This window comes from Gymnoscopelus microlampas (assembly GCF_963454915.1).
Source record: "Gymnoscopelus microlampas genome assembly, chromosome: 12".
Classification (NCBI taxonomy): Eukaryota; Metazoa; Chordata; class Actinopteri; order Myctophiformes; family Myctophidae; genus Gymnoscopelus; species Gymnoscopelus microlampas.
The window spans coordinates 51,100,375-51,111,661 of NC_139949.1; the positions used below are offsets into that span (position 1 = coordinate 51,100,375).

The 11,287-nt window shown below is 39.5% G+C and overlaps 1 protein-coding gene across 1 annotated transcript; it reads right to left on the bottom strand.

Moving 5' to 3' along the window:
- Positions 1 to 5,303: 5,303 nt before the first annotated feature.
- Positions 5,304 to 11,076, bottom strand: LOC311057500 (uncharacterized protein). The gene is made up of 10 exons (XM_084074460.1): positions 10,983 to 11,076; positions 9,311 to 9,468; positions 9,080 to 9,205; positions 8,711 to 8,758; positions 8,461 to 8,561; positions 8,198 to 8,326; positions 7,807 to 7,902; positions 7,380 to 7,580; positions 6,115 to 6,224; positions 5,304 to 5,759 (listed from the first exon to the last, which is right to left on the bottom strand). The coding sequence occupies exons 4-9, from the start codon at positions 8,713 to 8,715 to the stop codon at positions 6,115 to 6,117; spliced, it is 642 nt and encodes a 213-aa protein (XP_083930586.1). The 5' UTR covers positions 8,716 to 8,758; positions 9,080 to 9,205; positions 9,311 to 9,468; positions 10,983 to 11,076; the 3' UTR covers positions 5,304 to 5,759.
- Between the last annotated feature and the right edge of the window lie 211 nt (positions 11,077 to 11,287).

Below are 11,287 nucleotides of genomic sequence, written 5' to 3' on the forward strand. Positions count from 1 at the left end.
AAGGGGGGGAGTCTAGTTTTAGTTGACTAAATATCAATAGATTTTAGTCGACTAAAATGTATTTGATGGCATGGCAATACTTTATATTATTTTATATTTATATTATAAGTCTAGTTGTTATTTGTCTGTTTATTTAGTCATAGTTTTTGTCTTCATAGCTTAGTTTTTATTTAGTTTCCGTCAGTGAAAAAAAGGTAGTGGACAAACCCTATCTGCTCATAGTTTTAGTCACAAAATGAACACTGATCCAAGAACAGTCTGGGTCAGGACCCATTTGTGGGTTGTGAGTAAATACCCTTTATTTTATGTTTCCTATATTTTGTTTTCATTATTGTCTCCGCCAGGAGAGTTTGTTTTCACTTTCCGTCAGCCAAGCAAACATTGGTCGAGCCTCACGTGACACTTGACAATACGGTGAAATAGTGTGATCTGATTGGCTAGTGACATATAACGGGCTATACATGTGTCACTTTGAAAGAATCTTTGCCTCTTTCAAAGTGAGGTAAGACAGGAATAATCACTAAATGGCTGAGAAATGTCGGAGCAATACATCATGTAGACACACTGGTGTCATCACAATATGTATTATAAATAGCTTAGACAGGATTAATCAAGAACAGTACATTCCAGTACAAACTGAGATCACAGTTAATGACACAGTGCAATTAACTCTTATTATTGATATGTTTGGCATGAAAGCTGAGGAGGTACAGGCCTCGTAGTGATGTTACTCTGCTGAGTGCAACATAGACCTGACCTGAGTTGAATAAGCCGTTTTCCTCTACGGTAACTACGATCTTGTCCAATGTTTTTCCTTGGACTTTATGAATTGCGCATGCCCATGCCATATTAAGTGGGAATTGTACTCGTATTGCTTCTACAGAGTTTTTAGTACCGGCGTTGAAATGTGCAGTATGCCTTTGTATGGGTACCGCTTCAGCAAAGTCTATTTTGTACTGACTGGCTATTTTGGCTGCTTTTCCTACACGATCACTGTGTAGGAGTTAGGACGGATAGGACACTTATACAGACAGGACGGATAGGACACTTATACAGACAGGACGGATAGGACACTTATACATACAGGACGGATAGGACACTTATACAGACAGGACGGATAGGACACTTATACAGACAGGACGGATAGGACACTTATACAGACATGTTACTATGACACAGTAACATGTTCTATTTTTTGTAATAATTAGAACATAAGAATTAGAACATTCCCAACATTCCCAAGTCTGCTGGTGGAGACTTGTGCTCCGAGGAGCACTTTTTCTAGTTATTATTAATATTGGTTTGTCAAGAGATATCCATGTGTATTGGATAATAATAATTTGAATAAATAACTAAATCTAAGGAATTCCATGAATCAGGGGGGAAGTAGCAGATCTACAAGCTCACGATGCAACGCCTTGTGAGCTTGTAGATCTGCTATTTTCACTAGTTGTTTGGGTCCTGGCCGGGGAGACATAAAGTGTCTCTTTTGGGTCTCGAACTAAAAGGTTTGTGAACCGCTGGTCTATAGTGTCACTGTATAAACAAGTGTTCCTCTTCTGACGCAGGTTGTTTCACAGCACCAGTCAAGGGAGTCTACTACTTCAGATTCACTGCGTTCCACAGTGTCAAAGGAGAATGGATGGGAGTACAGCTCTACCACGATGACCAGATGATCCTGTGGAATGGAGAGACAGCTGATGGCCGTACCTACATATCAAACGCAGTGATTCTACAGCTGGAGAAGGGGAGTGTCGTCTCCATGCGTCTCCCTGAACGCTGTAGACTTTTATATAGTGGAAACAAACACAACACTTTCAGTGGTGTTCTGCTCTTCTCCATGAAGTAATAGCAGCCTTTATGTCCGCTTTGAAATGAATGGCTCAAATAATGATATGACTACTGAAGGCCTGGTTACAGTTAAGTAAAAGATACACAGACACACAGACACATGACATACTGTATGTCTGTGTACTGGTATAGTACATTTAAAACATCACTTTTTGAACAGTCGTACATTGTAATAATAAATAGAAACACTGGTATATCAAGGGTGCAAAAAGTATTTATTCAACGACCCATAATTATTTACCTGCTGGCCATGATGACAAAAGTCTTGATAATTCATTGACAATATATTTGTTAAATAAGCTAAAGTAAGCCATAACGAGACACAAATATATATGTATTTAAGTTAGAATATGGAGATAAGAGGTTTGTGGCCGACATGTTTTGGTGAAATGAGGACTGGCCACTGCAGAGACACTTTAGCTCCACTAGCAAAGACTGAAAAGGCTGAGAAACACCACTAGGTGTCAGTGTTGGACCATTTAATGTTGTACATTGCAGCTTTGAACACAATCACCCTGCTGCTACCTATCATACTGTTATTTTGTCTCGTTTTAATGCTTGCCTTTGCATTTATTTAGCTTTTATTCTGCTTCTTAATAATTGTATTAGTGCTTCATTTTAACATAGCAAATAACATAATGTTCAGAATAAGAACATAACTATGTTGGAAAACAGAAACATGACTAACTGATCTTTTGTGATGTATTGAACTGGTATGACGCACACTGCTGAAGAGTTGATAAAGTTGTTGTTTGTTTTTTTGTTCTCTGAGCAAAATAAAGATTTATTAATCTTCATCATAGTGGATCAAGTGTTAATTAAAGCTATGATGGATGGATGGATGGATGGATGGATAGATATGGACAGACAGACAGACAGACAGATGCGACCTGTTGAACTTACTGAACATTTTCAGATATGGAGCCAATGCAAAAACGCCCCCTGGTGGCCTTGGGTGGCCATTTGACTTTCCGTCATTACCAAATAATGTATGTTGCATCATAACTCCTGAAGCAAATATGATAATACAATATTTAAAGGTGTGACATTACCGTGCCTCCTGTGTTGAGGGTGTAACCGTGCCGTGTCATTGGTGTGCTTTAAGCAATAAAAAGCCTTGGCTGTAGGTTAGGGGTCTTCAAAGCTTTTTCAGGCCAAGGACCCCTTTTAGCTGAGAGAGAGATGAAGCAGGGACCCCACACTACATACTGTAATTCTAACTATTAGCTAGGAATGTTGTTTTATATTGATATGCGTTTAAGACTGTGCTTTACAGTATTGCCATTTCTGTCCCAATGTATTTAGCTGTAAAAAATATATGTTGTGTATGTGGGCCTATGGAGTCAATAGAACACAATAGGAATTAGCTAAATGAGTTAATATGTAGCATAAATATAATTGTAACCACTTTAACCCTATATTTACATGTTCCAACAAATCTTGAAAATGTGAAAATAACTATATAAAACAACACAAAAACAACATAAACCATTTGTATTTGTTTATTAGTTAGGATCCCCATTAGCTGTACCCTAAAGCACAGTTAGTGTTCCTGGGGTCTACATATAAAAACAATACATACATTTAAAAAACAAAACATAATGAAAAAAATTAAATCAAATGTAGATGAAACTTATAGTCCATATACATAATCATGTTATGAAGACATAAGATATATTAAAATGCATTAAGACAATCTAGTGTATGAAGTCCACATAGCGAGAACGTCAATTAAAAGAACCTGAGACTGCTTGACATCCCACAACAAATAAATCTAAGCTATATTCACAGATATCCCCCCTGGGACACAATAAATCAAGATGGGGGTCTGCAGCCAAATATATTGTGGGGGTCCTTGACTGGTGAGGACCACTGCTTTAGAGAGACACAAGTTTGAAAGGAAATGTCTAATAAGTCATTTTTGTAGAGCAACACTTCATGTCATGTGGCATAACTAGCACATTTAGTTTAACACAAAGCATGTTATGTACCGTGATTAGATTATGAGCTCCTCACAATAGACAAACATTCTGCAAAAATAGCAGATCTATTAGCTCATAGCGGTGCCGCACTCTGAGCTTGTAGATCTGTCCCCAGTAGAGCATGGGACAGACACGCTCCTACTGTGTGTGTGTGTGTGTGTGTGTGTGTGTGTGTGTGTGTGTGTGTGTGTGTGTGTGTGTGTGTGTGTGTGTGTGTGTGTGTGTGTGTGTGTGTGTGTGTGTGTGTGTGTGTGTGTGTGTGTGTGCGTGCGTGCGTGCGTGCGTGCGTGCGTGCGTGCGTGCGTGCGTGCGTGCGTGCGTGCCAAGGCCTGTTCAGCAGGAGGTCACCACCAGATAAGCTTTACTTAACTGTTAAGATTGCTTTGCTTTGTGTGGCTTATTTTTAGCCTAGAGCTGAGTAGGCTGGTTTTGTGGATGTTTAACCCTCTGCTGTTATATAAGTACACTCCATATACAGTAGATCTGCTACAATGACTCTGAAACAACTCCATGTGGAGGTGAATGAATGAAGGAGACTATTAGACTACTCTCAAATATTGATAAAATATCTAACCAACAGGAGGTCATAAATAGCTTGGTTAAAGAGATGGCAAAACGCTGAACAAAATGACAGGATTAACACACTGGAAAATAGGGTTGATGAGCTAGAGCAGTACTGGAGACTGAATGATATTATTGTCTCAGGACTGAACATTAAAACAAAGACCTCTATGCCAAGGCTGCTGCCCTGCTCAAAAAGAAAAGCAGGATCCAGGGAACCTGGACTGCAAATTGTAAAGTATTTATTAAACTGAATGGCCAGTCCCCAGAGCAAGCCACGGTTGTAGTAGTCCCGGAAGCTGGATGAACTGAGAAAGTTTGAGCAAGGGAATACTTACATGTCCTCCCACATGGAAAGAACCTATATGCGTCATATATGTTTGTAATATAGGACCGCATACATAAAATTGGCACCTTTCCTATATGTATATGTACATATATGTGCATATATGTACATATATATGCGCATATATGTACATATATGCACATATACATATAGGAAAGGTGCCAATTTTATGTATGCAACATATAGGTACATATGACCTGTATGTAACATATAGGTACATATATGACCTGTATGTACCTATATCTACATATATGCAATGAAACATAATTATATGATACCTATATCACCTATAAAATAGGTGAAATAGGTGATAAGTTTGTTTTACATGTACACATTAATCAAATCCAATAGAAACCCAAATGTAGAACTTTAACACTTTATTTAAACAAGTTATAATATGCAAACATGAAACATTATGGCTTTTAAAGTGGCAAACAGCTGGATAAAAAAAAAGATATTAAATTAAATTAAATTAAGCTCCGGGACAGGTTAACTAACACTCCCTTTGCCCTGCCAGGCTTTTGGAAATGCCAAAACCCAGGAAGGACACAGACCCAAGAGAATAGACAGACAGAAGTTAGTTACTCATCATTGATGTTTTATTAATGAACAAACATAGCAGGCAGCTTTAACAGTATATAAAAAAACAAAAATGTATTGGCATCAAAATTTACATAAAAGTTGAAAGGACCACTTCACCACTTTTCATACAATTAGTACTCACTAATGTTCATGATAAAATACTACAATTTGTTTCTACTCTGTGTCTCATAGGAGGGCTGTGGGTAGTTCAGAAACCCATCCACCAGTGACATCATCGTTTGGACGTTTTTTTTTATTAAACAATATATTTTTAAAACACATTTAGATTTGTATTATCGTGAGAACGATGGCTTCCATTATCGCATTGGAACTTTTCACAAATATTATTATGAATAGTAAGATACAGTTTCTATTAGCTTGAATTCAACATTGATGATGTCACTGGTGGACAGGTTTCTGAACTGCCCACAGCCCTCCTATGAGACAGACCAAGTAGGAAAAAAAGGGTAGTATTTTATCATGAACATTAGTGAGGACCAATTTTATGAAAGCCGGTTGAAAAGTGGTCCTTTAAGTGCAAAGTGCATCATGTTTAACATTTTGCATGTGTAATAAACAAATGGCCACAACCAAAACAGTGCATTTTTTTTAATATAGTGTTGTTCGTCGACTAAAACTAAGACGAAAAATGTTCTACCTTTTTCCACTGACAAACTAAATAAAAGCTATGACGACTAAATGTACTGACAATTTCGTCAACAAATAACTAGACTAAAATGTTAGGAAGGGACTAGTGGACAAAAATCTGCTGCCAAAAACACTGTGGAGTACCTAGTCCTTTGCAGCACGGCTTCGGCACTTATTGGTCATGGCTTTCTTCAAGCCCTCTGCAGTGAAAACATTTGTCCATGATGCCAGAGAGGAACACCGCAAGACGTAGTCTGCAGACAGAGAAGATGACATGACACAAGTCAGTCAACATGGGTTTCCCCCGGTTAAATATATACATTTTAAAGACTATATGACTCTCTACAGACTGAGCACAGCATAGCCACAGATGAGGCCAACCTGGTTCAGAGTGTACTGTACGTCCCACCAGCGCAACATGTTGGAAGTGGAACCTGCATTTCTTTACTGCACAAAGGCAGCCAAATTGCCCAATGATAATGTATTGGTGAGATCATAAATTGAGAATATCATTTACAAAACCAAGATTTGTCAAGGATCAAGTATATTTATATGTCCCAAGCTGGGCCTTTTACAGCAGATAATAAAAGCCCTAAAAACACAATACAGTAAGACAGACATGTGTATACATTGTCACAAGATACCCCCCACAATCTTTCTAGCCCCCTTAAAGGAGAATTCCATGCTAGAATGCTTTCTTACCTTTCTTTGTAGTTGCTACGTCCCCACCAAAGAGGTCCAGGTGTTTTTTTTGTGCAAAAACTCCTTATTGCCCATTTCCCCTACCATAGGCCCTCAATGAATTGCATTGAATTGAATGGGGCTATGGGGTGTTGTGCTAATTCGCTTATTTCCATCGAAATAAGTAGTAAAGTGTGCCGCTTGGGATATTATTTACATTATGAAAAGAGAATATATACAAAAATAATAATAATTTTGAGCAAAAGAAATAAGCGAATTAGCACAACACCCCATAGCCCCATTCAATGCAATTCATTTAGGGCTCATGGTAGGGGAAATAGCCAATAAGCTTTTGCACAAAATAACACCTGGACCTCTTTGGTGTGTACTTAACTACAAAGAAAGGTAAGAAAGCCTTTTAGTATGGAATTCTCCTTTAAGGGCATTTTTCTGTCTAATACCTAGATTACCATACCAGCAAATGGCAGCAAAGTAGATGACAGATTCAATGAAGGCTCTATATCATTGATTTGTTTACCTGAAACCTGGCTAACTTCCTTAAACAGAAAAGGCACTGCTGGCCTTTCTTGCAAACAATTTCAGTATTGGAATCGAATTTCAGACGATTGTCGATTATGGTCCCAAGATATCTATAAGTGGTTACCAACTCCACTGACTGGCCATCTATAACACTACTCTGAGGAACTAGTGGTGTGACAAATACTTACTGAACAGTGCATCCCTCTTCGCCTCATCCAGTTTGTTCTTCCCCTCTGGGATGACACCATGCTTTCCGTATACGACGGCATTGCGGCACTCCTCATGGGTGAAGAACACCTCGAACAACGCGTGGAATAGCCTCTTGCAGTCCTTCCTGGCACGCTGGTGTATGGCTGCCAGCTGCACAGAGGAAATCAACTGTCCACAGCCTGTGAATAGAGAGCGAGCAATTAACCAACTGCATTTTAAGACTTCAGTTTTGCACTTGTAAGGCTCAGCTACATTGACCCCTTTCTGCGCTCAGTGCACCATGAACACAGACAACTGTGACCTTCTGAAAACGTCACTATCTAGTTGCAGCTCACAACACGGATCACTCGCTACCAAGAACGTCAGGTTAAGTGTGAAATGTATGGCAAACGTATACATCCATACCTGGATATAGCTCCTGCTGCCCGAGACTGGACACTCCAGACTCTAGGTCACCGACCAGGGTGATAAAACCCTTCAGTGCGTCTAGTTGCTCAGAGCCTAGAACAAAGACAAAAAAATCTGAGTCTACTGAGTGTATTTGTAAAACAATAAGATTGAGTACTGTTCTATATAGCTCTACAGTATATTCTGATAGCAGTCATTGATGAGTATTTGTTCAGTAGCAGGGGTCGATTTCCCAGTAAATAGAAAACAGTTTTATTTTGGGATACCAAAGTTTTCCAGTCATGTCAGAGAACTCACAAAAGAGGTACAGGATAAAGTAAAGTTTCAAGTGAGACAAAGAAATTAGCAGACAACTGAAAACTGCAACATTACAGGCAATACAACTTACTGATACTGGAGAGCACAGTGGTTATCCTCCTCAACAGGAGCTGGAGCTTCTCCACCTCAGACCGACAAGAGTCGCAAGGCTGCCACCCTTGACCCTCTGGTATGCTCTGGTCAGATGGATTTGGTTGACCTAGAAAGATTGAAAGCACGTCAAAAACTGTAAAGAAAAGTTTAAAAAAAAAAGTAGAAAAAAAACTCATCTATGAATCCTGAATTTGAAGGACAACAGTGCAAGTCTGCTGACACTTAGCTGAGGAACCACACCTTCTACTGGAGCATCACTGGACGGAGATGGAGGTTGCAGTACACTGGGTGTTACTTTCTTGGTTCCACTGATCCAAGTCCATATATGTAGCTGCATACGGCTGTGCAGAAAAGAGAAAAGGCCCTTAATTGTACTTGGTCAAAAATCATCAAAACTATAGGCTACTATACAAGCTCATAGATAGCGCAGCACCGAGTGCTGTGCTACGAGCTTGTAGGTCTAAATGGGTTAAATCTAAAGAAAACATACCTCATCAACAGGTCAGCAGGCCTGTGTAGAAGAGGCTGGAGGGTATGGCTGTAGATCGGGGTAAAAGGTATCACAAGGTTGCAGAGACATAGAAAAGTAACCTTAGTTTGTAGTCTGTCAAATATCTTTAAAAAATAGCTATGCCTTTATGCAATGCATTGTGGATTTTAGATAGAAAACCCCTTAAGAAAACCCCTTAAGACAGTGTTCTGACCACTTCTTTACTTCTGAACAACTCCTAAAATCAGAGCCTGAGATAGAGATCTAAAAAAAACGAAATAAGTAATAAAACTCTACTAAAATATGACCATGACAATGTCATTCATATATTGGGAAGAGAATGGTCCAAATGTTTTGCACATAACTTACACTCAAAGCCAATCGAAGTCCATCAATTGCTTCAGGAGGGAGGAGACAGGAGGACAAACCCACTTTTCTGGCTGAGCAGCTTTGTGGTTTGGTGCCACCGCCAATGGGTTGATCCCAACGAAACATCTGAAATCACAAAACACAAATGGAAAAGGTGCACTCACAGCCGTTCTACAAGAGAGCACATCATTCGAGTTACACATGATGGTTCTACTTAAAGCAGAAAGTTACCTTTGAATGAATTCCAGTGTGTAACAGGCGTGCTCCTCCTGGTACACCAAAGTTGTAATAACTGGAAAAGCTGCCATCCCAGCCAGGAAGTTGATCTGTGGAGCCACAACGACCGACCTCAATGCTCAGCATCCATTGTGTAGCTGTGAGAACTTCACCTAAAGATAATTTGACATATATGGTTTGCATGTTAACAGTGTTTGTCTGTTGCTTTCCACATAACAATAGACTGTTAAACTAAAACATGACCTCCATATAGTCTCCGTATTTGCAATGCTTTAAAACAGTAAAAAAAACAGTAAAAAGTGTGCAGACTAAACTCTGTGTTAATTTAACTTAAGCAGGGGTCTTCAACAGGGGGTCCGGGACCCCTAGGGGGTCCTCAGAATTACTACAGGGGGTCCGCCAAATCTTTGTGTGATATGATTATTTATTTTACCTTAACCACTTGAACCTTAGCATCCCTTTTCTGAGGAGAACTTTAGCCAAAAATAGCAGATCTACAAGCTCACAACGCCTCACGCTGCAAGGCGTTGTGAGCTTGTAGATCAGCTATTTTTGGCAAAGAGGGAAAAAGAGCAGACCAAGTAAACAAAAAAAGTTGAATCTGAAACACAATTTTATACAATATAGAGGGGGTCCCTGCTTCATCTCTCTCTCAGCTAGGGGGTCCATGGCCTGAAAACGTTGGTCTTACCATTTGTACTCTCTTTCCCTAAATGAAATGATTTTACTTTGTACTGTAGGTTCAAAACAAAATTCATAGATATAATAATAATAATAATAATAATAATAATAATAATAATGAATTACAGTCAAAACAAATGAGGCCATTGTTAGCTCTCACTGATGTGGTCTGATTTATACCTGAAATAAACAATGACATCATGCACCACATGGAAATTAATATGCTAATGCGATGTCTAAGACTGTGTTGCACGCCCCAAAAACTGATCTAAAAGCTCACAATGCGTCGCTGTGAGCTTGTAGATCAGTGATGTTTGGCCATGCAACACAGCCTTACGAAGAAACATAGAGAAGCTTTAGAACCAGAGCGAGTCTGTATAACCCCCTGTATTATGGCAGTCATGACAAAACTTCAACCTGGTGTTTGCACGTTCTCCATGTAAAGCCCTACATCTACATTAACGTTCAGATTTCAAATATAAAGTGCTTACCCCATGGCCACGGATGTTACAATTCACTTCGGGTCGGTGTAAGTACCCGTATATTCCGGATTGTTAAAAAAAAAGCATTTTAATCCGATCGGTGGCCATTTTGTCATAGAGTTATAATGTAACAGAGTGCAGTACTCCTCCCAACCGATAGGGTCAAGTAGTTGAAAGCGTACAGAAATACGGAGAAAATGGCCATCGATCGAATTAAAATGCTTTTTATTGAACAATACAGACGATACGGGTATTGCTGAGTGCCCGAGTAGACTTGTAACATCCGTGACCATAGAGTAAGCACTTTATATTTAAAATCTGAACGTTTATGCAGATGTACAGGTTGTAAATGGAGAAAGTGCAAAACACAGGTTGAAGTTCGGCCGTGACGCTCGTGACGGACGAGCGTCGTGTGATCCATAGCTAATACACGACAACTGCACACCGTTTACGATACTAACAAGTTGGATAACACTTTAATTCCATAAACTAATTAAACTTACCTGTTATCTGGTAGAGTAGCACGGAAGCAACTGGTTTGTAAATAAATGTTCGCTTAGCCGACGGTTAGCTAGTTTCGTTTCTCGCGCTCCCCGGTTCAAAACTGATAAGCTCCGCCTTGAGCAGCTGCGTGACGTAACTGTAGGTCTGGTCAGGTTCTCAACCTGTGGGTCGGGACCCCCAGGGGGATCCCCACATGATTGGGGGGATCTGTAGGTGGCAGTGGCAGTGAAGTGACAATTTAAGTAACCCTTTTAATACCTAAAAAAAAAAGAATTACTGCATCAAAAGTAATCAACAAACTATA